Source organism: Cygnus atratus, chromosome 6 (assembly GCF_013377495.2).
Source record: "Cygnus atratus isolate AKBS03 ecotype Queensland, Australia chromosome 6, CAtr_DNAZoo_HiC_assembly, whole genome shotgun sequence".
In the NCBI taxonomy this organism is placed as follows: Eukaryota; Metazoa; Chordata; class Aves; order Anseriformes; family Anatidae; genus Cygnus; species Cygnus atratus.
In genome coordinates this window covers 27,016,116-27,043,153 of record NC_066367.1, presented here as the reverse complement: position 1 = coordinate 27,043,153, position 27,038 = coordinate 27,016,116, and the positions used below count along the sequence as shown (strand labels likewise).

Sequence of the window (27,038 nt, the reverse complement as noted above, 5' to 3'; positions counted from 1 at the left end):
ACAGGGTCTTCTGTTTTAAACATCGGTCTTCTGCCGTTAGAGTCCTTTCTTTGTACTATGTAAACATGCCCGTTATCCTGAATTCAAGAGGCATTTCTGTAGCTTATGATGTATTGCTTGTGTAGATTTAGTAAGGTATTAAATAGGATTTGAAGAGTTTACTTTGATCAAAGTGATTGCATGATTGAAATGGAAATGTAGCTCTTGAAGTACAGCTCTGCTTCAGCTAGCATTATTTCAGTTAAATTTGAATTGGCTATTACATTTCCATGCCCTATAAGCAATATTATGTGTGGCTGCAAAACTTAAATAAATAAATACAAGTGAGCCCAGGTATCAGTAGCATTGTATTCCCTCCCCCAAATGGGGGATTCTAATGAATGTTTTCTCTTGAAGTGGAAATAGGGGGCTCCAGAAGTGATGGAGTTTAGAAGAGCATCACTGTGATCTGGGGCACTGTAAAGAGTCAGTATCACCTTGTAGTTACAAGTAAAATGATGAGACTTGTGCTCATGAAATCATACGTTAAAGGGACATTGCCTGTTTTGTTTTATCTAGTTAGTGGATGGCATGATCATCATCAGTTGGGATAACAAGCAACGTTTTGGGTGTGTTTTGATTATCCTGTAAGGTGTTTTCCTTTCTAGCCAAGACACTTTGTAAGTCTTTAAATCGTGTTTCATGTTGTTCATGATATGTCAGCAGCTGTCGGCTCATCACCATAACGGATGAAGAAAGAGACTCCTCTAAAACTAAGTTTTGGTAGTAGTTGATGTGCTTTAATTGCAAGGAAATTCCATAGCACTGAAACTTTATAAATCAGATTGTAATTCACCAGTAGAAACATTCATGTTTACTGCTTCTGGAATGCTTCTTGAAGGCTTTTTTTACATCTCTCAAGTGTTCTATACTTGTTTTGAAGTGCAATTTAACAAGATACTGCTCCTTATAATACGGTTCTTTACCGAATTCCTGTTATATTCGTGTCAGACTGATGGGGTCTAAACCTGTCTCCCAACTTTTGTGTCAGTCATTTTTATTCACAAAATGTGCAGACTGTAAGTGACCCAGTAAAGTGTTAATTGGTAACGGAGGTCAATTTCAGAAGGCAATGAAACCTTTGGTTAGTGTAGATTTGGGCTACTGTTGTTCTACCATGAAGAGCAATCCCTCAAAGCAGGAGTACCTTTTATACCTGACTAAACGGTTTGGATTTTTTTTTTTTTTACACTTCTTGTAGAAGAGGAAGTAAAGTCATAATGCTGCCATCATTTTTCTTGCGCTTGAGTGGTGGACTTCTTCCACAGTGCTTTCTTCTCCAGGGCAAATAATTTTTAATTTTTTTATTATTTTTCTGATAACATTAGGGTACTAGTATGAATAGAGCAACGTAGCACACTGTAGATATTTAATGGAGCTTTCTTTTGTAACTTCGTATACGGTTCTGTTAAGACATTAGCAGGACGGCCATAATTTAATTTTATCATTCTAAACTTTGTTTCAAGGCTGAAAAGCCAAAGTCATGCAGTAGAAAAACCTGAATTATTTTTCAACTTTGATTAAAATGCCTTTAATTTAACACCATTGAATATTTTATTCAACATTTAGAAACTTAGTGTTTTTCATTCACACTTATCTGCCATTTCAAAGCTTAGAACTCTAAACGTTTTTTTTAGTTTATCTGGCTGGAAGTAGTTGAACACAATACTGTAATAGATACTAATGGTTAAGAGTTATTCCAAAAGAAGAGTGACTTCACAGATAGTTGATATAAGCACATGCCTTAACAGCTTAATATTCTTTCTAAAATATTTGGCTTTTCAGCAACCATCTACTTGTCATCAAAATATGTCAGAGCTAAATAAAATTTTTACAACTATTAGTTGTCTAAGCTGAAGATTTATGGGTTTGATTAATTCCGGGTTTTGATATCAGCTTACTTTTACACTTTGCTCATTTGTGCAAAGGAAACAGATTGGATTGTCAAATACTGTGGTTACATGTGTAATAACACACTGGAATATTACTAAGATACTGAAATGCTGCAGGACACAAAACTGATGGGGAAAAAAGAGAATTCTGCTAATTGAGTGTGAAACCTCTATCACTGTGCCTAAATGGGAATTGCATAAACTGCCCAAGCTTTATGTGTTTGTATAAAGCTAATGTCCTAGCACAAATGAACACAGGAAGCATTAATGCTGCCTACAGCGGAGTGCTGTGGCTGGTTGTGGGGGCCTGGAGCAGCCTGGAGAAGAAGGGATCCCAGATATTCCTACCTCTCAGACCTGCTAGCAGGTCTGAACAACGTGGGATAACGCTTCTTGCTAGCAGCACCTTGACCCATAAACTTCTGTTAGTTTTGCCTGAACCTTATCAGCTTTAGCTTCTTTATCCTGTTAAGTGATTTAATGCTCTGCAGTCTCTCACGTTTTATGTTTGGATCCAGTTATATCATTTGAAGCATGGATATTGCTTGTTAAATACAGTTCAAAAAAAAAAAATATTATTCTTCTGTGCTTTAAGCTATGTTAGCACATTCCAAATTGATTTTTGCAACCAGAAGGAACTGAACGCAAGCTTTTCTGCTAAGCATTTAAATTCCAAGTTTTCTGGATTAACTATAATCTCAAGCAGTATTTCTTGGAAAAAAAAAAAAAGAGGATTATCAGTCAGATCTATGTATTTATCAGATATATTGAATCAAAACCCCTGTTTAAAGATACTCAAGTGTCTTTAATCATGTTCTTCTCAAACCTCTGCTACAAGGATACCACGTTTGGATCTGGTCAGTATTATTTCTTATTCCCAAGGAGCTAAATGACTCTGAACTAACTTCAGATCTGTAGTGTGTACCAGGTATTTCAAGTCTGTTTCCGTCCTCCTTTCTCCTTTTTTTTTTTTTTTTTTAAAAAAAAAAAGGCCAAAAAGCCACGGGGTAAATTTGAGGTAGTTGTGTGCCATACATGACTTGGACTCTATGGCTTCACATGAGGGATCTGTGGCCATGCAGCTGGTTCCTGGGGCTTGTGGGCTTGCATTCCAAGGCAGGATGAGGAACGAAATGGTATTTATCAGAAGTGAAGGTGTAAGTTAGCTAAAGTACATTGGTACAGGCAGGGTCTGCTGGGGTGGTAGAGGGAGCTGTTTAAATATCTTGTAGGGCTTTCCTAAGAACCACACTTCTCTCTGAAAGTTGCAGTGTTGATTTTATAAAGATCTGCATATACTATGGGGGGATATACCAAAGCAATATCCTCCCATAGAGATGATCAAGGTTGGTAAAAATGTTCTGTAGTACTTAATCCAGTAATCCAGTGGGCTGAGTCTTTGATTTACAAGATCGTAATTAGGGATGTAGCAGAGTTGACTCTGACAATTGGAAGAGAGAATCTGTGAGCCAGTGGGATCACTCTGGATGTGTCAGACCTGCAAACTGCAGAGTTAGAAGGAACCTGAACTGGTTTAAGCAAATTAACTTCCGAGGACAGTAAATTAGCCTTCTCATAGCTTTTCACTGCCACAGTTAGTTTACCTTAGATAATCAGTTTAAAGAATTGCTAAAGATGGTTAAACACACCCTAACTGAGTTCTAACCTCTGTCAGGTACAGGTGACAATGATCGCTGGTATCATGTTGTAGTTGTCTTAATACTGTAACAGACAGATACCTGGACAGCAGAGATTAATCTCAGGTAGAGAAGAGGAGACTAGCAACTGCTCATGATAATGTTGGTGTCCTTCCAGAGTCTATGGTAATACTTTGTATGCTAGTAGGATGTTTTGGTAAAAGATCAAATAAAAAGTAATAAAATTACAATAGTTTCTTGATACGTACGGCTATAATTCGTGCTTTTTTGTTTCTCTAAAATTAGTGTTATAATTTGTCTCTTTCCAGAGGTGGTTGGATCCAAACAAACCTATCAGGAAACAATTAAAAAGTGAGTACGTATATGTATTTGGACAATTCATACATCATTATAATGATGTTTTTCCAAGGTACCCTGATTAATTAGAAATACTTTCCTTGACCATAGGAGGATCTCCGCACAGTTTGAACTTGAGAGTTAAGTTTTTTGTAAGTGATCCAAACAAGCTCCAAGAAGAATATACAAGGTAGGTCTAGTTAATTCATCAATGACATATTTTTCTAGTAGGTTTATGTCTAAGGGGAAAACTGTTCTTTTTTTTTTAAAGGTATAACGTAAATTTTCTTGTAACACATTTTTATGTGTAGTATATGCAGGCTTCTAATTTTTGCCTGATAATTACAGGCAGGAACTATGCAGTTGCACCAAATCAACATAACAAAAAAACCTCTATGAATAAATTTACAAATATATATGCGAAATTAAGTAACTGCATAAAGAAAATACTATAAAGTAGGAACAGGAAAGAGAAAATAAAAGAAGGGAAAAATGTAATCCTGCAATTTATCAGTGAGCAAAATTTAATTTTATCCTTAATTATGTTCTCCTTTATGATTAAAAAAATCCTGAGCTTTCTTTATTTTTTTTCCAGTTTTCTGCCTGGCACTAATAAGTTCATCTCTATTCATATATTTGTAGTCCTAGCTTGAATCATGTGAGCTCATTTTGCTAGCTATGTGTTGAAGTTTGCTGAAGAAAATGCTCAGTGTGAATCAAGTTAGGAGGTTTTTGAGTTGCAGATAGCTCCTGAAGAAATGCCTCATGTTTTCAGTATTCTTAGTTAGTTCTACTCTTCTACATAAGTGGTGTGATTTGACAGATTGCAATTTTTGGATGTCAGCCATTCTGGAAACAGGTCAGCCCTGTTCAATATCTAAATTATTAAAGATAGCTTTAGAAACCTAAGCACCAAAACTGTGAAAATTTGACTCCATATTTGTTTATAACTTTGGATTTTGTCGAATTTTTAACAAAAATTTGTACACATCTATGCAGTCAGAATTTACAAAAATGAGCATCAGATTAGTCGTTGTTTTATTGAAATATTTACTCAGAGAATTTTGCAATGTACTATATTAGAGTAATGAAAAATACATAATTTGGATTGAAGTGCAATATAAAATATCCCTAAGGAAATGAAAAAGGCAGCAAATGCTTATCTATATCAAGCAAACAGTAAAGAAAAAAGACAACTGTTCACATAAATGTTATGCTGTAAATACAGTGCTGCTATAAATACAGCAGCCATTTAGGTAAGAAGTAATGTAGGATTGCTGTATCTAGGTCAGCTCTGCCTTTTTAGCTAATAGGCCTAATTGCCCCTGAGAAAACTCATTTGTATTTGGAATTATTATAAAGAGAATACAAAAACCCCACGGATAATGGCAGTGAAATTAGGATGCCTTGTCACTGACATGTGGTCCTTTCATGTAATCAGCATTTCCCCCTTAAAACAAAACCAACCAACAAAAACAAAACAAATGAAAAAAAAGCCACCAGAAAAGGAAAGAAACAAAGCCCATGCTTTTGACAGTTTTCATTCACGATGAGACTTTTCAAAAATACTCAGTTTTTATAAATTTCATGAAAATAGAAGAATGAGCTAACGTGAGGCAATATGAATAGATTGGAAAGGTTCAGTGCAGGCTCATATCTTTAAATTAGACCTCTGAGAATTTGTGAGAGGGAGGCAGGTTATGAATGCCTCAGGTCAGAAAAGGGTCAGTGGGAGCTCAGCTTGTGTTGGAGGGTTTAGCTTTAAGAACTTGCATTGGTAGGAGGTGAAGCTTCATTAGTTCTGCTCGTCGCAGGACAACCTCTTTATTAACATTGACTCCAGTTAACAATAATTCTGTCTTATCCTTTTCCCTATATTTAAGGAAGATGAAAACATTGTAATGCAATCAAAGCCTTCTTAATTGGTTTAGCTGAATTTGTTGTACAGATTTTCAGATCTACATTAATACAGCTTCTATTGATTTCCCATTTTGCTTAATAATATGCAAGGCAACAGTGTTTGAACTGGGGGGGCTAGCTAACAAGCAATTAACTTCACTGTTCACTGAAAACAGTGGACAGAAAATGAACTCTGATTGGTATTTGTTAATCATCAGATCCATTAAGTACCGTGGAATATTTTTAATAATGCCTTTCACAAAAAGTAAAAAATAAAAGTACATCTGCACATGCAGATTTTTTCCATGTTTTTACAGCCATGGATGTTAACAGTGGGAATTATTGATCTACATTTCTTTAATAGGTGAATAAATTTGCTTCATCTATTTCTTTTTTTTTTTTTTTTTGCATCAATGTGAGTTCTAAGTTGCAAAATGAAAAAGTGTTTTGAGTTCTTTAAAGCCTGTCTAGTGTCTCAGTTTTAACTTAGGGTTAATACCTGAAACAAAGCTTGTTGCCATTCCTAGAGGTCCAAGATCCTCTAGAAGGTTTTGTGGGAGTTGAGCATATATGGGCTAACATCTTTGCTTATCAGTTTGCAGGTATTTTCCTGATACTATTTCAAATGTAAAATGTTTTACCTTTCACTACATTTAGCTTGTAAATGAGTTGATTTCTGTATGTGTTTGTAAATGTTTGTGAAAGTCTTCGAAGTGGTAACCACTTTCTGAAGACTACACTGAATCTTAGTCTAAACAATTATGAGAAGTCATATGATATGTAATAGTGATATATATTATTTTGAACTCTTAGTGAAAGTTAATATTGGAAAATATTTAATGTTTGGTTTTAGTCAGACTTGAAGTGAGTATTTTGGATACGTAATTGTTGAATGTTTATAATGAACAAGTATGGCTGACTATACTTCCAAAGCAGAACTACAGAAGGAAAATGACTGATTTTTGTAATAATGACGTAGGATGTTCCAAAATTTAATAAATTTATAAGAAAACAGGAATGATGTTAACATTTTCCACTCACTGGGAAGGTTCAGGTTTCTTAGTTTTTTTGTTTCGTTTTTAAGTTAGAGTTTCTGCTGCTAACATTTGGTTGAAAGTAGTCCTTGGTTTAAAGTGTTAGTCTGCTCCTTTTGCTGTTCCCATCTCCTTCCTTACTTGAAAGAGTGTGCATGTGAAGAGCAGAACTTCTAAAACAAGCTTTTCTCACATCATAATTAAAAAAAAAAAAAACCTTCAGAACAGAAGTTCAAGGGAAGCCAAAAGACTTTTAGAAGGCTTTTAACATAATAGAATCCACAACTGTTATTTAAGGATGTAATGCCAAAATACTGAGACTAATTAGTTTAGTTTAAATGAAGACCAAGTAATGTCAAATACTTGATGAGAATAAACTAACTCTTTTTATCTACCTGGAGTACAAATCATTCTTATTATGTTACCAGCGTATATAGATGGCATCTTTGACTTTTGGCTTGTGTATTGAATTGTTCTATTGTTACACTTAGTCATCGTGAAGGCACTTCTTTTTCTTTTTTTATTTTAAACTGAACCAAAGTACTATCAAATAAAATGGGTAGAACGTGAATTTGTCAATATACTGGTGAAATACGCATAATTTCATTATAGAGTAACTACTAGCCTGTAAATAGTTTAATTTACAAAGTTGTATTATATTACTAATCATGGTTTAATTTCTTTCCCGTAAGAGTTTAAGAAATAGCATATGCAAAGTGTAAAGTTTTAGCTTTGTGCTAACTGGAAACAAAATGCACTAAACTAATGAAAAACAATTAAATGATTTTTAATTTTTTTGTTTTTTTAATAAGGTACCAGTATTTTTTGCAAATTAAACAGGACATTCTTACTGGAAGGTAAGATGTTTTTGTTATGTTAAATATAGCGTGAAACGTTGACAAAAGGTTGTTAAGTTAATCATAAAGGATTATATAGACAAAAAATAAAAAATGTTTAAAAGTAACCAGCAAATAGAAGCATTTATAATAGTTACCTGTCCAGCTTGTGCATTGATAGATTATGAAAGATTAGGCTTTTCAAAATAACTGTTTCATATGAAGTACGTAATTTCATTTGGTTTTCTTCTAAAAACAAAACAGGTTGCCCTGTCCATATAATACTGCTGCTCTTCTGGCTTCCTATGCTGTTCAATGTAAGTATAAGGAGTATTCATATATATGGAAGTACTGAGATACGTAAAAAGTGTAGTACTGGGTAGTTTAGTTTCTAAAGAATGTAGTTTGTGTATCATCATCATGTTATGTCCACAAATATATTTCTCATCATTAAAGAAATCTGGCTGGTTGGTTTTTCTCCCCCAGCAGATTCTGCTACATTAGAGAGAAATACTAATAGCTCTCAGTTTTCCTTCTTTAAACCCATGCAGTTAAAAAACAAAACAAAACAAACCCATTGTATTTCACTGCATTCTAAGTGTGATTTGATATACATGTATATGTTTTTATGAGTCATAACTAAAGCAGTATTTAGACACTTGTATGCTTTATGCTGTAAAGTGAACCTCCAAATGAGTGTGAAATAAGAAGTTCTGCTCATATCTGGCCAAATAGTTCAACACCTGTATTACCAATTTTAACTACCCATCAGTGGGTAATTATGTCTAGAAGACTGAGATTGTCGTCTTCCTTTCTCCCTGTTTTCCTTCCATAAAACCTAAACTGTTCAATGGAAGGAATCTAAGATATTCAACCCTTAGTTCTCAGAAATTGTGATTGTCAGAATCTGTTTTACATGCAGTCCTCATATATCCATGTGTATTCATGTGTTATATTTACATTTAGTACTTCTTACGTATCAGAGAAATAGTCCATGTCGATCTTTTCAGGGAAAAAATACATGGTAATGTTAATGTAAAATATTATGCGCAGTTTTGATAAGTGGTGAAAAGTTGCTTGACTTTTTCCAGATCAATCAGCAGAGCAATTTCTCTTACACAAAACACCAAACTGCAGTTGCTAGAAAAAATATGTAGTGTAAGTGCTATCAGAAAAGCAAAAGTCACACCTTAGCATTTTGCCTTAGCAAACATTTTGATAATGAAGCAGGCACTGTGAAAAGTTTATAAAGTTTTAATCTTCTAAGAATGCAATATGTTTCTTTTTAAAATAATGTAGTAGTAGCAGGTATGCATTCTGCATTGTAGTTAAAATTTACATACAAGGTCTTGTTGTCCTTAAGTTTTTCAGTGTTCAGACCTCTGTCTAATGATTTTCTGTACATGCCTGTTACTAAACTCTCTTTGGGTTTAGGTTTTAGAATTCTTTTTATTTGTAAACAGCAGCCATAGATCTTAGCCACCCTTGCAAAATATATATTTTTATATATGTATAAAATACACTTGTAGTGTATTTTAGCAAGAATTGCACTTGGTTACAAAGTCTGGTCACATTTTCCAGTTTTGAAATCATTTTAAATAGGATCAGTCTCTGGTAATGCAAATGCCCCAGACTGCTTTCCTGCCTTTGCTTCCCTTGCTTATCCTCTCACTCCTCTCCTTCATCCCTCCCATCGTCAGTTTTTCCATACCCCACAAATTGTCAGTAGGCCTTCCCAGGACCCCACACCATGCTAGGTTGCTGTGAACTTTCCAATTTTCACGTTATGTTACTTATTACTGTAAATCTGTTAGATGGATTGCAGACACAGCTGGATTTATTTTTGGATTACAGTTTAAAAAAAAAAAAAATCCTCGAAGCCTGTAGTTTTAGCAAGTTGTGTGATTTTTTATTTAGTTATTTATCTGACAGTAAATGTGATTTTGATTTACTTATGCTTTTAAGGAAGTGTTAGAAATTATGTAAATACACTTTTTAGTAGTTTCAAGTAAACGTAGGTGTATGTATGCATACTTTTTCTATACACATACAATTGTGCAAAATTTTTTTTTCTAATGCTTCTGAATATATCTTGGTGTAGTTGTTTTAGCAGAGCTTCCAAAGTGAAGAAATAGCAGTTTCAGTTTTTAAAAAACAAAACAAAACACAATCATATGAAAGTAAGCAAAGGTTAAAAAAAAAAAAAAAAAAAGAAAAAAGCTAGTACCTGAGACACCTTGAAGTGTATTATTTAATACTCGTCATTATAAGAGCATTTATGAATTAATTGTGCATTAGAAATTAAACACTTCATAAACTTCCTGCATAAACACCCACTCAAAGCTCTTTTTAAATGATTCCACAGCACTCAATAAGAATGTGACACTTTATTCAAAGGGAAAAGGGGAGCTAAAATGTCTTCTATATTTTGATTTGCTGTAGAACATAAAGTATGTGGGAGCAGACTTGTGTGAATTTGGGGGCATTGCACAATGCCAAGTACATCACTGATAAACAATAACCTCTCTTTTTAATATTTTAGCCGAGCTGGGAGACTACAACCATTCAGAAAACTTGCCAGGCTACCTCTCAGACTATTCTTTCATCCCTAGCCAGCCTCAAGACTTTGAAAAAGAAATAGCAAAATTACATCAGCAGCACATGTAAGGATTTACAGCAGAAGATATTGACTGACTTTGTCAAATCCTGACTGCTGGTGCTGTGCTATTACATAAAAACTGAGTATTTTGTCTTAAAGGTTTCTGTTAAAAAATTATCTATGTGAATGTGATATTTCTTGTAGAATGTCTGTATAATAAGTACCATTGATGCTCTGCAGAGATGGAACGTATCTGTTAGAGTAAGAGGGAATATTAGTGAGTAAGTGAACATGGTAAAGGTGCACTGAGAATTGTGTGTTTATTACATAAGATATTAACTTAGCAGGATACAATTACTTGAAAAGTGTTATTCAGTTCTTGAGAATGCATAAAGGCCTTGTTTTCATGGTGCTCTTACCAGTAGATTAGAGTCACTTTAGAAGTAAAAAACAAGTCCTTTTCTCCAATATCTGGTCTTTCCTGTTTGCAATTCCTTGACTTTTTCCTAAAGAGGAAAAGGCGATGAAGCAATGGTAAATACATTTTTCTCAATGTGTAATGTTCAATAGTATTTCTTTCATTGATAGCTCCTTGGCATTTTAGAACTGAGGCACTTTGTTCTTACAGTAAAATTTAACAAAAGATAAGCTATAGTTTAAAAACTACTGAATGTTGTTTTACGTTTCAGTCAATGGCTTAGCAAATCCAGTTAAGTAGAGTAAATAAAATGTAAGTGGGTTGATGATAATTTAAAGTTTGAAGGTGAGTCTTAGGGAGAGACTGCTATTATCAATGCAAAATACAGACTTGCAAAAGTAATTTCCAGATTCCAGAGCTTCACAGACATTTAAACAATATAGTGCATTAGAAATAAAAAATGTGCATTTGCAAACAGTGTGTTGCAGTCTCTTTTCAAGACTGTGGAAGCACCAGTTAAGATTTTTGGATTACAGTCTGCTTATGGTGAGGGAGGAAATTCAGAATTCAGGGTGGGGGAAGAAGTAGTAAAGCTGATGCAGATTTTCTATTTGAGCTCAATAAAGAGCCTGATGTGGGGGATATGTTTGAATGTTTCTTATTTAGCTTCTTTCTTTCAGAGGGCTGTCTCCTGCAGAAGCAGAGTTCAATTATCTCAATACAGCACGTACCTTAGAACTTTATGGAGTTGAATTGCACTATGCAAGGGTAAGTTACATTACAACACTAGTTGATCCAAAAAGTGGATTCCTGGGATATTTATGGGGAAATATTTATATATTTTTAGTGAGCCTTCCTGGCTGCTGTTTTCAGGAGAAAAAAATGAAATTATATTATAATCTGCTTAAATGCAATTTAGCAATTTCAGCAGCCACTATGATCTTAAAAGTGTTTTCCAACCTAAACAATTCAGTGATTGCTTGTTTGCTTTAATTTGGGCTTAATTTGTGTGCATTACTGAGGTTCAGCCTTGTCAGCCTGAATGCCAATTTGGTTGGTTACTGGTGAAAAAGAAAAATGTACTTGTTGAAATGTGCTTTTGTTATTTAAGGATCTGTCATCTTTTAAGTATATTTTATTTGGTTCAGATTAGAACTGAGCTACGGATCATTATCCTTATATAACGTGATCTATTATGTAAGGTGAAGGCACTATAATTTGATGTGATATGTAGTGCGTAACATATATAACGTGAAGTGTAATGTGAAAACAAATTGCTACCTATTCTTCCACTGTAAATTCAAAAATGAAATACAGGTTAAAATTATGAAGGATATACATTTGAAACTAGGGCTTTTAAATGAAAAGTCTGATCATGAAGAATAATTGAATATATGTGGAAACCTGGTAGCTTACTTCTCCGTAATAAGTACAGTGAAATAGTTTTATATGGTAAAGCAGGTAGCTTGAGGTCTTGAAACAACCTGCCATTACAGTGCTACCATTTCTCCAAAGACTGAATGTAATTATTTTTAGTAAATAAGACAGCTCTTTTTTAAATATTCTTGTCCCACTCCCTAATGTTAGAGAAGTATGCAGCAGAATGATAAGTACTGCACTTCACTACTGTCTCTATCCTCCTATTTTTGCACCTGTATTGAGAGATCTGTAGCAGGCATTTGATTAGAGTGCATAAGTATTTGAGGGAAGATGTGCTGTTTAAATATGCTTACAATATTATTTGTTTTAGAATCTCTCCTCTCTGTGTTCTGAGATTGCAATTTCCTTTCAGGTAGGAATTTAAGTCGCTGGTTGCTTTTAGTATAGCAAACGCCAAGCCGCTCTGTTAGTGCTGTTATTCATAATAAGCTGCTAGAATACTCCACATTGTTATTTCTTCAAAGTTGGAGGAAAATGGAAGATCTAACTTACAAACTACCACAGAATTTTAATTTTCTAAAGGGCTCAGAGCAAACATTCGGGCTTGTCCGAATTAGGAGGGAATAATGTAATTCCTACTTGTCTTACTAAAACACATTTCCTTCCATGTAAATCAAGTTCTATTTTGCTATTGTGTTTGTGTATTTAGAGGGAGAGAGATGAGAATGAATATATATGAGGTTTCAAAGATGTTGATATTGTTTTTCAAGCCATTGTCTCTTTTCTCTTTTGAAGGATCAGAGTAACAATGAAATAATGATTGGAGTGATGTCAGGTGGAATACTAATTTTTAAGAACAGAGTACGAATTAACACCTTTCCATGGTAAGGACAACTGTTTAAACTAATGCTTTTGGTATTTCAAAACATATTTTACCACTGTCAGTGTCACATGCTCTAAAGAAGACTGAAACTTAATTATAATATCTCAAGGTGAAATGATTTACCTCATACTGTGCAATGGGTAACTTATGATGGGATTTTGTCCTGTTCTGCATGCTGTGCTGTTAAGTGATTGTGGTGCAAAATATAATTAATTTTAATACTTCTTCATGAGTTTGTAAGCATACTTTGTTTAATCAACTGTATAGCCAGTGTTGTGGTAATGGCAACTTTATTCTAGGTTATTCTTTAAAGGGACCACTAAACTTACAAATCTTAACCTGAAAAGTGATTGCTCTAATCTGTTTCGTCACATATAATTTAATTGTACTTCGTGTGTTAAATTTAGCTTAGATATGTTATTTGAGGATAACTGAAGAGTGGCATTCAGAGATACTGTTTTCCCTTCATCCACAGATAGCCATTTTCACAATAAAGTTCAAAAAAGTGTGTTTATTAAAGAAAAGGCTGTCACTTCTCTTAAGTAAAATAGTTTGTAAAGCTGTTCTCTTCTGGTATGTAAGCATGGAGTTACCCTCAGTAAACATGTTAACATGACGAGATCATCAGTCTCTTAAATTGGGATCCTGTTTTTACTTACTCATGTCAGAAGGGGAAAGATCGAAGAGAAATCCTATTTTGTTACATCACACTAGTGCTCTACCCAAGTTTGTCACCTTCCCCAAAGCCTTTTTTTGCATCCCTAAGAAGTAACTTTCCCTTAGCTTCCTTTGCCTGCTTTGAATTTGCTCTTACAGTCTTTCTTAGTACATACTGCCCTGTGCATACTATAATCAAGATCTGAGTGGGCTGTCAGCCATATAAAATCATTGTAATAGACATGAGTTTACCAGGCACAAAAGCTTTTCGTATTAGAAAACATTTCACATTTTCATTTGCTGATGATCTGTGTTCTTGGGCAATATAGCATTGGAATTTTCTAAAGTTCATCTTCATATAAACAGATTAAATTGATCACCTCAACTGAAACTGGAAAAGCTTTTCTCTGAATTCCAGCTGATATGGGCACCTGAAATTCTTGTTTCATTGTTGTTTCCTCTTAGTGTATGGTAAGATCCATTACCTGTAGTCAGTGACCTATTTTCACTTAGTAAGCTTTCTTGCAGATGTTCAAAATATTAGTGATGTCTTTTCTTCAACCCACTGAACTTCTGAGACATTCTGGTTTTCAGTGCTAAGCTTACACTCAAGTTTTGTTGTAGGATGTTATTTAATTTGGGATTTACCATATTGAGAAACAGCGTGAATGATCAAATTTTAGGAGATGAACACAAGGAGCTATGGACAAAAGCATTCTCCACAGACAGATATAATTGAACACAGTAAACGTGTTGCCTCTAAGCATTTAAAGAAAAGTAAGCCTGAGGCAAACACGGAGCATTTAAATTTTCAGTCTCCATGGTTAGTCTGGGAAATGAAAACTGGATCTTGCAATGTTAAGTCTGGGACTACTGTGATAGTCAGACCTGCCTTTATAATAGCAACTTGTTCTAAGAAAGAAAACCTTCATTTCCAAGAGTTTTGAAGTGTTAGAGGTATTTCTGGGTTAAGGCTGCTTTATAAATGCAGTGCTGTAATAATCAGGATGTTTTCAATCCAGGCTGCTTTTACTGCTGTTTTTGGAGGAGGGAAACAGTAATAGTAGAAATAGGTTCAATACAACACACCAGTAAATTACTGAGTATGTACAATGTAAGTCATAATTAAGCTGCAAGTCCCTACTGGAAGCTAGAGGTTTCTGTGAACTGTTTCATATCGTTTGCATGCCGGGGATGCTGATCTAAATTCTCAGTGTGGTTTGTGTGCGTGTAATTACCTAAACAGTTCTTCTTTGTATTCAACCATATCAGCTGACATCAGGGTTATTAATTTCTTCCTGGGAAGGCTGTAGTACCAACATAATTGGTCTTTACAAAAGAAAAATAAATAAATTTGGGGAGAAAAAATACACCCTGCCCCCCACTCGTGTGCACATACAGTTTCATCCTACCATAGGCTTTCTTTTGCTATGAGTAAAGGTCTGTAATGTCAGTTCTTACAGTATGGCTCAGTAATACACCTCTTACCTTTCCAGAGGTCCACTCAATTTAATACTATGTCTAAATTACATAATACAATCTTTCTAAGCAGGGATCGTGGGGAGAAGAGAGGAGGGAGACTAGGCAAGTATAAGACAAAATCAAGGAGACTGCCTTTTATCTAGTCTATCCTAACTTGATTTTCTTGTATTGTGGGTAGTTCCTCTTTTTCCCAAACCATGCTACCAGGCACAGAGAGCTGAGAATCCAGGGAGTAGATCTTCTCCTTGAAGACAAAGGAGGAAAGCGTTGAGTACCTGCCTTAGCCTGATTTGTTACTAGATCACCTGCTCTGCAGTGGAGATGCACTTCCCTTTGTCTCTCTCTTACTGTTAATGCTTCCCTGGAAAGCTTTCCCTTTTACAACATTGCCACTTTAAACTCCAGCTGAGCTTTGCCCTTCCTTGTTATATCCCTGAATGCCTAGGGAATACTTCTGTGTTACTCCTTGGTAGTCTCTGATCCTGCTGCCACCTTCTGTATACTTCCCTTTTGTGTTTGAGCTCAGTCAGAAGTTCCGCATCCAGCCAAGCTGACCTCCTCCCATGCTTGCCTGTACTGTAGCACACGGGGTTGTTCTGGATTGAGATTGTCCTTGAAGGGTGGCCCCCTTCCTCAGTTACCATGCGCTGCAAGACAACCTCCAAGGGATTTTGCCTACTAGAGCTCTGAGTTAGGTGACTCTTAGGGATTGAGTTAGACCTTAATGGTGAATGTTACAGTTTTAAGTCTCTTCCAAGTGGTTTCAGGCTTAACAGCCAGCTGAGCTCACTCTGAATTATGGAGTAGGGTTAAAAAAAAAAAAAAAAGTGTAGCTTTCACCTTTTAATTTTCTGTGAGTGATCAAAGGCAGTCATTTTCTTAGCAGAAGAGGAAAAAAGAGTAAATGGTGGTAGAATGTTTTTACAAATGGAATAATTTGCACTTCTTTTCAGTCTGCTAGTATGCTAAGCAAATCTGATATGCTGTAAAGCATGCACAGTTCAGTTTTTGAAAAAGATGAGTATTAAAATGTTCTTTAAATTGTACTGTACCCCAACATTTTAGAAAATTGATCGTAACATGCTTTTGGTTATATTAGACTATTTAGGTAGTAGTTAACTTCTTTATGTATTTCCACAGTTGGACTGCTATGACTAGTGGCTATCCCATCCAGCAAATTTAGGACCTGTACCAAATTTAGGACCTTGTTTGTCATAGTTGCTAAGAAAACTGCTGCATTGCCAATGAAATTGTTTGATTTCAATAGATAAGTTGTAGCCTCCTTTATAGATCGTGACAAATTTCAATAGCAATGTTTTATTAAGAATTAAAAACCAGCAACAACCACCCCCGAAAAAACAAACAAACAAAAAGACAACAACAAAAACACAGGACAAAGTTATAACTTTTTTTTTCCTAAGAGCAGAACTAGGAAAGAAAAAAAAAGATGTAAGCATAATTTAAAGGCTAATAACCATATACCTCCTTTATATTATTGTTAAGAGAGTTTCTCTTTGCAAATTAGGACATCCACATTTGGTTCCTGTTGTCAATAACATGCTGGAGAAAAATGTCTCCATTTGGCTATATTAAGAAAATTTATGTTATATATATATATATATATATATAAATATAAATATATATATATAAAATTGTCTCCATCTTAGGTGTCTGTTAATATTTTGCTCCTCATCCTTCCCAGTCTAGAGTTTTTTTTATTCAATATGCAAGTAGTAATTCCAGCAGTTTCTGAGGTTTCCTCTATATTCTTAATGAATAAGTTCATCTAACAAATTGTAGCACCATATTCACTGTCACAATTTTTTTCCTTTGGTAGCTTTACTAAGCTAATATAATAACTTGAAGTAGAGGGACCATCAGTTCAGATTACTAACAGTGCTCTGTATAAATGTGCAGCGTAACAGGTTAACTGTAACCCCTGAAGAGTTTGCTATACAATTTACCAAAATCTTTTAGCCAGATTCTCTTTTGCTCTGAGTTTCATTAAAATTGTCAGTGAAATCAGGTTTGAGTGAGACAACATTTGAATTGAGCATCTTACAGTTTGCAGTATCACATTGACCGTTCCTTTTCAAATTCACAGAAGTTGCTGCTTTTTCTTGTTACAATTGTAGCATTGCTTTTATTCTTGACCAAAATAATATTCCTGTAAATTAAACAAAGGATATGCACAATCCAAGTATTGTTGTTTTTTTAAGTATATAATTAGATTATGGTGGAAATATGACTTGTCTTTTCCCATTTAGCATAATTAGCATTAAACTGGCCATCGAAAATTGTCTGGAATTACTGTCAGCATCTCACATGTTTATAGACAACCTGCAAGATGAAAATATCTGTAGACTGATTTTTCCTGTGATGCAATATTTTAAATGGCTTTTCCTGCTTACGGTGTGGTGGGCTTTTTGCTTTTTTTTATTTCCCTTTTTGTTTGCCTTTTTTCCTTATCTTCATGCTTACATCTTGTCTCAGATACTTGACTATTTAACAACTTCTGGTTTTATCTTGAAGTGAGTAAGAACGTAGAGAAATAATGTCTTTCAGGAATCAGATGGAGTTGATAGGTTATGTGTATGATTTTTTTTTAAATTTTATTCTAAAGTATAACGAAAGGTCTCAAAAAAGAGGATTTCAGGTTGGGATGACTTGAGGATAGAGTAGGTCTTTCGGGTTTAGGAGCTGGGAAAATACAAAACTGAGCAACTGCCTTGCATTTAGGATAGAAATAAGTGAATTTGATAGGTAATTTAGATATATGGCTTACTAGTTTCAAATAATACAAGTTATTTTATATAATCTTTAATATCTTATTTTCTGTCTATGGAAATGAAATGAAATCTGTCCTCTAGAAAGTATATTTTCAGTAGGTATGTTTAAGCCTTTAACCATGATGCAGTACACTAAGTGTTTAAATATTCTAATTTTATTTTATTTTTAGGTTGAAGATTGTAAAAATTTCTTTTAAGTGCAAGCAGTTTTTTATTCAACTTAGGAAGGAATTGGTGAGTACTGTTTTAAATTTGGTCTCAAAAATGAGCAATGAAATTTCTCAATACTGCATGTCTGCATCTGACATTATGTTGGTTCGTGCCTTTAACTACAATTAGAAGTCCAATTTCATCAAATTCCTGGTTATTTTAGTTGTCAGATGGGCCATTACAATGTTTTATAAGACTTCTTTCATTTGATTTGCCTAAATACTCTTAGTTTTACATTTGTATGCAGGGAATAACGATTGCTTATATAATGCAAAGGTTGAAAGTAAATCAATACTATATTTACATTCCAGAAGAAAGCGAGTTAGAATTAAAGGCAGTGCTTAATGCTGCTTCACTTGTATATCTGCTTGTAACTGTTTGATTAAAACATGCTGATTTGTATTATTCTGATTTAGTAATACAACTTGGCTTTATTACTTATATTTAAACGGAAGAGAAGAATGTCTTTGCAGTTCAAAATTACATATGGTAATTGTTTTATGCATAATTCTCTATTTGTTAGAAGAAAATTGAAACTTTATATGAAAAATATGTATGTTTTTCTACTTGTGGTGTTTGTTTGCTACCAGATGAAGCACCACAGGACCATTGAGCATTTAATTTGGCAAGAAATGGATTGGTGCATGCCTCCAAGAGATAAGAATCTAAACCCTTACAGACATATCACTGGGGGAAGAATTAATTAAAATATGGCTATGTGATTAACTCATCAGATTAGTTAAAAGGTTTTGTACAGTTCTTACTTACAGCTGAAAATATTTAAAGACCTAAAGTGCAGAGTTACTAACTGGATAAAAAAAGAGGTTCTAGACAGAAATGCATCCCTCAGTATTATAGGACTATTCCAGATTCAGAGGCAATATGGTTAAACAACAAAAAGGGAAGGAGGAAACAGCTGTTATATCAGAACAGGCCAATGGCTTGTGACCAGCAAGAGCATTGAAACCAGGAGATGAACTGTGTAAAAGGAGATCCTTTAAAAGGAGTCCCGGGAGTTTGAAGTTCTTCACAGATGGAACTGCCTAAATACAGACACGCCATACATTAGCTGCCAGGAGAAGTTTGACACTTGTGCTTGGAGCAGCAGGAGTAGCTATCAGCCCAAAAGTATGGGAACAGGAGGTAGAGGGAATTAAACAAGTGTTTTGGAGAAATTGTGTGGAAAGAAATGAACTTTGGCTATTACATGAAATAAATGGAAGTATCTCTTGATATAGGCAGAAAAATGGTAATGATGCAGAAAGGGGGAGGGGAGTATTTTATCATGGTGACACAGGATTTTTTAATACCAGGGAGGAGCTATAGGCAAGTTCCCAAAGGCAAACTGATTTCTGACAGCCCAATGATCAAATTATGTTTTGATACATAACTTTAATATTTAAAAAATTCTGCATATAATTGGAAGCAATATAAAGATAACTTTCATATCTTGTATTTTCTGTTGCTTTTTAATACCCTGCATATTGCTACTTGTACCAGAATGGGATTGGTATATGCAACTAATGTCATTTCTCTTCTGAGATATCTTATCTAAGGCAACAAATAAAAAGCCTCATACTGTTTTTCTTTATGTATCAGATGAAAATCGATGGCAAGAACTTCATTTTCATTCATTCCAAGTCATGAATATCTTAAGATCAAAGCTCAAATTTGGCTTCCAAAGAAGGCATACTTAAACTTTTTAATCACATCTAATATTAAAATTGTTATTTCCAAAGTTAGTTTCCCTGAGTAGACTCTTAGGATGAGATTCATCTCACCTACATTCAGCTTCAGTTAGGTTAGAAGGAACATAGTTTCATGATATTTAGCGAATCAAAACTAATCATTAAACTTCCTTTGTAGTAACCAAGACACAGGCAAAGGGTGAAACTTGTTGCATGAATTGGAAGCATCTTTTAGGATGGGTTAAGTTGTTCTCTGGTGGTGTATGCTTGCTTTCCCTTTCCCTTCTTTTTTAACAATAAAGGGGGCCTAAATGGGTCCTTTTTTGTAGCAGAAACAAGGTGAAATAAGTCCAATTACACATTTCATATGTAAAATATCTCTGGTCCAGTACTTTGAGTGTTTATTTAAAAGCACATATTTACAGTATGGCAGTGAAAACACATTTGTGTCATGTTGATGGTATATCTCAAAGTTGTGTGTAAATATATAAGATCATACAGCTAAATAACCATATTTATTCTAATGAAAGGCTGAGATGCTATAGGATATTAAAATGGTGAACTTGGGAGAAAAATTTTCCAGTGTTTTTTCTAGACTCTATGGTTTTTGAGTAGTCCAAAATAGGTATTTTTCAAATACTGTTAATGAGTGTTCAGAGCTTTTAATTGCAATTGTCCTTGAAAGTGCAAGCGCCTTATCTTTTAATCACTTATTACGTTTATTCCCTGACTTGGCATTGCTTACAGGCATCAACATAAGTAAAGAATTATTTGACTACTTTTTAGTAGATTATATCTGTGTTCTAAATAAATCATTTACAGGAAGTTAGATGAAGCAGTTTAATGTCAAAGTGATTTTCCAATGGTAGTATAATACATTCTTGAATGAAAGTTGGTTGTGTAGTCTGTCAAGTATATAACTGGAGCACATACACACTGGAGTAGATTTTCTTTTCTGTTTTGTTTAGGATTGGGGCAGGATGGGGGGGGAAGTGTTACACATACAATTTCTTCATCCAACAGTGGAAGCCCTCTGAGCCGTAACTTCAATTGCTGTTTACTACCCTGGACTTTGCATCACTATATTTTTGCTTATTCAGCCTGTTCCTTATGCTGCTTCTCTTGCATGCTTTGAAGCTGTTCAAGAATTATTGAGTATATATTCATTTCTTTAGATGTTTCTTGAAGTTTCCTTGGTGTTAGCTGGTTGCACGCTTAGCTGCTGTAATGTCAACAGTCACCATCGAATTTCTGATGCTGTCCAGCATACTTTAGTGGTCTTTATTTTTGACAGCCAAATAAGCTGTTCAGCATGTTCCTTTGTTCTTTTAGAGCTCAGATATCCACTGATAAATTACTTGAGTCTGTAACAAAACAGCGTCATGGGTTTTGTCCCTGACAGAGACCTGGCTTCAGCGTGTGAGCAAAAATTTCCTTATTATACATCATGTTTCTGAAATTTGTGCCCCCCTGACTTTTAGAAAGAACTTGGGCTAGATTCACAAAGCAATATATGGGTTTATCTGCCAAAAGACATACTTGAACTGAAGTAACACCGGCTTTCATTAGATGCCGAGCCGATTGTTTCCTAATCCTATCTAAGTTTTTGCCATTGGGTCGAATGAATAGCTGATACTACTGGCACAATCTATGTTACATTTTAAGCTTTCACAGGGCTTTTGTCCGCTGTTTGTGGAAGAAGGAATATCTCAGCTCTCTGGGGCATCTGCTTATAAAGTGCCAGTCTTTGTTCTCTCGGAGATGGGGGTGGGGAGTTATTGCTTTGTCCTGGGGTATTTCTTTGTTTAGGAAAAGTGAAGGAGATCCACTGGAGAATTTATTTTTTTCTAACTCACATTCTCTCCTGAGCAGTAAGAGATCTGCTTTTAAGTCCCTACCTCAAATCAAGCAAAGGTGGGTTTGAATGAATGTTGCTACCCAAGGCAAATGTTCAAGGACTAAGTTGTTGTATGCAAGAGGGAAAGCAACATCCATGCTGCTTTATTTATTTATTTTTTGTCTTCTAATAAAAGGCTTCACAAACATGGTTTAGACTTCGCTTTGCGCTTTTCTTTCCAGTGTTTCTTCTTAGATAGTATAGGTAACCTGACGTACAGTGTGGATTTTAAAGGTTATGATTTAAATTAATTTACATGGTATTTGCCTCCCCTATGGTTTCACCCGCAGGCCCTGAGCCTCTGATCACCTGTATTGCATCCCAACTGCTTCGCTGTTCCCCCCCCTGAGCAAGCTAACTGGTTTCCTCTCTCTAATAGGAACCATGGGCACAATTAGTGAGGTAGTCATTGCAGATGAGAATCCAACTGTGACTCCCTGAGGTAGTCTTCTAACACTGTCTCAACAGACCTACAACCCTGAAATATCTCTGACATCTCTCAGAGCATTCGGCATCTTCCCTGAGCCTCGCGCTATAAAAACATTCTTAGAGGCTGCATTATAACCCTTGTGTTATTTTAATGCTTTTGGCTGAAATACCAACATTAACAAATGTTGTCCTGGGACCTTGTTCTGAGCCCAAATTGATCCAGGCCTATTGTTCTTCAGGGAAAACCAGGGCAATCTGCTCTAAGCCCTGCTACCAGTCAGCAGCAGAACTGGGGCCTGCACCCTAACAGCATCAGCAAAGATAAGTTTCAAGTGCCCATCTTACACAGAACCTGCAAGGGCAGATAGGAGCAGCATTGGTGCGCTTAGGGACCTGTATCTTATACTCTTCTTTACCCTGAAGATTGATTCCTGGCTGTAGCTGAAATGAAGGGCAGGGTCTGAGAATCCTTTCTCTGTGCTGCAATGAAAGCTTTAGAAGCTATGAATGGAACTATTGTTAAGGTACCTTTAAAGCTCTAACACGCCAAGTTCCTGTGAAAGTGTTGTTTCGCATAACAATTAAGCTGATCTAGCTGCAGCTACTTCTCATCATGCTTACCAGCTCCTCCTTCATGCTTCATGTCTGATGTGGTGATCAGATGGTGACATGAGAACCAGATCAGCTCATTCTGTGGAATATAAACTAGGGTGAACAGCAGGATTTTTTTCCCCAACCCATAATTATAGTGCTTTAAGAGTGACGTGAAAAATGCACGGTCATCAGTTCACATAACTTGTCAAATTCTCTTTTCTAAGAATGTAAAAAGCTGACAGAGCACTAGAATTTGCTACGTCATGAGAACTTCCTGTTGGGATCTAAAATCTTAGCTGGTTCATCCTTTGGATCTAGATGAGGCAAGCCATAATTTCATAAAGGTGCTGTCTTGCAGGATGGAAATGTATTTTGCTTATAATGTTAGTATATATTTTGATTTTTGGGAAAGCCTTTTTTAACTGTACAGATCATGGACTTAATTTCTGTTATTTTGTTCATGGCTTTTAATTTTTAAATACTTTTGTTAGCATGCCTAGAAAAGGGGATGGTGATATGTGGAAATTAGGAAGAACTGTAGGTAATTCTTGTCAACTGAAGTACATGATCAGTTTTTAGTTTCTTGCCTATAATTTATTGAATTTTATCAGTAGATACTTAGAATTTGCTGTTTACTTTTAAAATCCGGTTTATTCTTTATTCTAAATTCATCGTGTGACAGAAAGCGCGGTGTCTTTCTTAGCCATTAGTCCTACTGACTTCCCAGGTACAACACTGGTTGAACAGTGCCAGGTCTGTGCCCCAGTATCTCAGCAAATCTGAAAATGAGCAGTCCAGCAAAAATTAAAGTTGGTAAAGGAGTTTACTGCTAAGTAAAAGCAACAAAGGTATGCTAAATATTGCAGAGGATTTAGTAATGTGAAGAGAGCAGAGTGCTGATGTTTTCTGGCCTACGAAGTTTGTAATCAAAGTCCCTCAACAGGCAGAATAGCTGAGCTTGCTTTGCAACTTTGCTTGTCTTTCCTTTAGTAGGAACCCAATTTAGAAGTAGGCGTATTAACTGTTCTTGAGAATTAAATTCCTAATCTCAACTGTAGAAATCTTGAAATGTTGCATTTGAGTTCTCTGGTCACAGGAATTTATTGATGCAGTTTCCTGCCTTTTGAGACCGTTTCATCCCATCTAGACTTGTTTCAACACTAAACAGAATGTTAACCTTTGGACAGGCTCATTTAAAAAAAATAAAAATAAAATGGCCACAGACTTTAAAATGCCCTTAAAGAAAACTCTTAGGAGCCCTCCCTCCCCCCCCCCCTTTTTTTTAAAGGGCTTATAATACATAAAGTTAATGTAAAGTTAGAGAACCTCTTCAAAAATAATTTATTTAAAAAAAAAAAAATTGTGTTTATCTTTATTTGAAATGTAACTGTGAATAATTATCTGAAATCCATTTTTTTCACTTTTAGCATGAATCTAGAGAAACATTACTGGGATTCAATATGGTGAACTACCGAGCGTGTAAGAATTTGTGGAAAGCTTGTGTTGAACATCACACGTTCTTCCGTTTGGACAGACCGCTCCCCCCTCAGAAGAATTTTTTTGCACATTATTTCACTTTGGGTTCAAAGTTCCGGTACTGGTAGGTGCTGGTTTGAAATATGTGGGAAAACATAAAAGAATGGGTAACTCATAAATAAACATAGGGAATTACGTAGAATTTATGTTAAACAGTGTCATAATTCAAATGGCTTTTGAATCCTGCAACTGTTCCCCTCACTTCTTGGCATGAGTCAGTAATTTTCTGAAATAATTTGGAAATACAATTATTATATTAGCAGTTGTTATCAAGCTAATACTTTGTAGCAGTCTCACAGGTTGCATTTATTTGCCTGCCTACCTGCTGGGTTATGTTTATCTTTTTTTTTTTGTTTCTATAAAAATGTTGTTTCAGAACTTCAAAGTGTTTGGCCTCGTGTTTTTGAAAGCTGATGGATCTCAGATCCTGCATGCAGCAACAGCAACAAAACAGACCTAAATAAAGATCAAATAAAAATCAATGAAGTGAAGCTTGTACAAGTAAAGCCCACTTAAGCGAGATGCATACAAATAAGCAACTAGATGAAGACAAAAGACATGTATGCTCTGCACCAAAAGCAGAAGTTTAGAAAATAAGGGTGGAATGAAATCCATAATTTTTAAGGATGAAATTGATATAATAGGCAAAAAGCATGGAGGTGCAAAGAATGACAGAGGCATAACTATAATTCCCAAATATAATTTGTACTGTAACGACTGTGAATGGTATGTTTTTTCAAAGTGTTTTATGTTTTAAAAGAAAAAAAACAGCAAGCTGAGTTAAGTAAAGTAACTGGGTTAACTGTCTCTGCAAGGGAGGCAGAATGCCTATGGTTTAAATTGTGCCTAAACTAGGGAATAATGGAGCTACTACTAATCAGCTGTCTAGAATGGCAACAGTGTCTGTGACGTACAAAGGGAGATGATGAAAAGCTAGGAAGCACAATAATGGGCTATTTCTGTTACACTTGTGAATTGCATAAATGTATAAAAAGGAAAGTAATTGAGAAGCTAAATTTTATACCATCTGTTTCTTTGACCAGCGTTCACAGCATCCATTTGAGAAACATCATTCTGCGATCCTGAACTGTATTTGAGACTTGTTTCAATGTTACTGTCATGAATCTGGGGGAGCTTTTTCATTTCTGTAAAGATTCTGAATTTGAATCATCATGGTTGCTGTAGCAGAATAGCTCTTTGATGATGACATTCAACTTATGTTAATGTAAGATGAAAAGGGAAACTGTATAAAAATGAGGAAGGTCATTAAAGTTAATGAAGCAGCCAAAAGGCTAGAATTTCTGCACGTAGTTTGAGAGCTTGTTTAGAGACAGCATAATAGTAGTAACATTGCACACAAGGAGAGGTTAAGGGCACTGGGCTTGTTTAATCTGTTGAGGAGGAAGCTAAGGGAGGCTTTAGTAATAAGCCTAGAGCTAATTCAAGGTCAGTTTCAGAAATGATGGAACCAAACCTGTGCTGGTGATACAACAAGGACGTCACATGTTTGCCTTGAAGATTCAAATTGGACACGTTTTTTTTTATTTATTTTATTTTTGCTGGTTGAGTAGTTCGTTACTGGAACAAGTTACCCAGAGAGGTTGTGGAATCTCTGTTTTTGGACACTTTCAAAACTTGGCTAGACAAAAACCATGGCCAGACAAGATTTAGTGTTAGGAGGTTAGACTAGAGCCTCCTAGCCAGCATTTCTGTAATTAAAATGAACTAATAAAATTCTGAACTGCCAGGACTAGACAGAGTTATCTCCACTTCTGAAAGAAATCAGGGATATGAAATTGTTGAACTATTAAACGTGTTATGTAATTTGTTATTGGACTAAACGGTTCTAATGCAGCAAATTTTAAAGCAAGTTTAAAAAAACCAACAACAAACTTCCAGGAGGGATCAAGAAGACTACTGATGAGAAAATCTGACTTCTGTACACTGTCCTTGAGATTGTCAAAGTGGCACTCACAGTATTCCTCACCAAACCTTAGTTAAAGAAGTTAAGCTGCCAAACAGAACTACGTGGAGCTCTCTTGTATATTAGCAACTGATTTAACGAGACGGGAAACAACAGCTAGGTCCAATCTTCATAACGAGGGGAAGTTCCAGTCATACACAGTTGTGTAGTAAAAAGCTAAGATGATGAGAGAAAGATTCTTTGGTATGTCACAGTGAAGGATGAGTAGGCAATAAAACGGCAGCTAAAGTTGAATGTCCAAAAATGCAAAATAATGTATATAGGGAGAGAGAAGAGGAACATCAATTATAAATAAGCTATTCCTGTCTTGGAGCTCTGTGTGTAGTTCTCTGAAAACATTGAATCAATTATTAGTAGGAGGCAGCGCAAATACAGTGTTAGAGTTCTTGGAAAGGAAAAAAAGCTACAGTAAAAAACGTTTGTTTTTGTTACTGTTGTTGTATTTTGTTTTGTAATTCTGTTTAAGTAGAATTTCCCATGTTTCAGTTGTTCCCACTACCTCTTGTCCTGTCGCTGGGCTCTCCTGAGAAGAGTATGGCTGTCTTCTTTACTCCTCCAATACGCATTTATTTATACAAGCTGATTTAATTCCTCTGAGCCTTCTCTTCTTGAGGCAGAACAGTCCCAGCTCTCTCAGCCTCTCCACGCATCAGATGCTCCAGACCTTTAGTTACCTTTGTGGCCCCTTTGCTTGACTCACTCCAGTATGTCCGTGTGTCTCTTGTCCTGGGGAGCCCAGAACTGGACACATCTCTTCAGATGTGGTCTCACCAGTGTTGAGTAAACCTGCTTTCCAGC

At 35.4% G+C, this 27,038-nt stretch overlaps 1 protein-coding gene across 1 annotated transcript in view; it reads left to right on the top strand.

Annotated features, from left to right (window-relative positions):
- The window catches only part of PTPN4 (protein tyrosine phosphatase non-receptor type 4), a 115,676-nt gene that overhangs the window by 48,249 nt on the left and 40,389 nt on the right, over positions 1-27,038 (top strand). Inside the window, 9 exon segments of the mRNA XM_035536934.2 lie at positions 3,898-3,940; positions 4,037-4,115; positions 7,671-7,715; positions 7,959-8,011; positions 10,237-10,357; positions 11,392-11,479; positions 12,887-12,975; positions 18,073-18,136; positions 24,148-24,320. Coding sequence (XP_035392827.1) covers positions 3,898-3,940; positions 4,037-4,115; positions 7,671-7,715; positions 7,959-8,011; positions 10,237-10,357; positions 11,392-11,479; positions 12,887-12,975; positions 18,073-18,136; positions 24,148-24,320 — 755 coding nt within the window.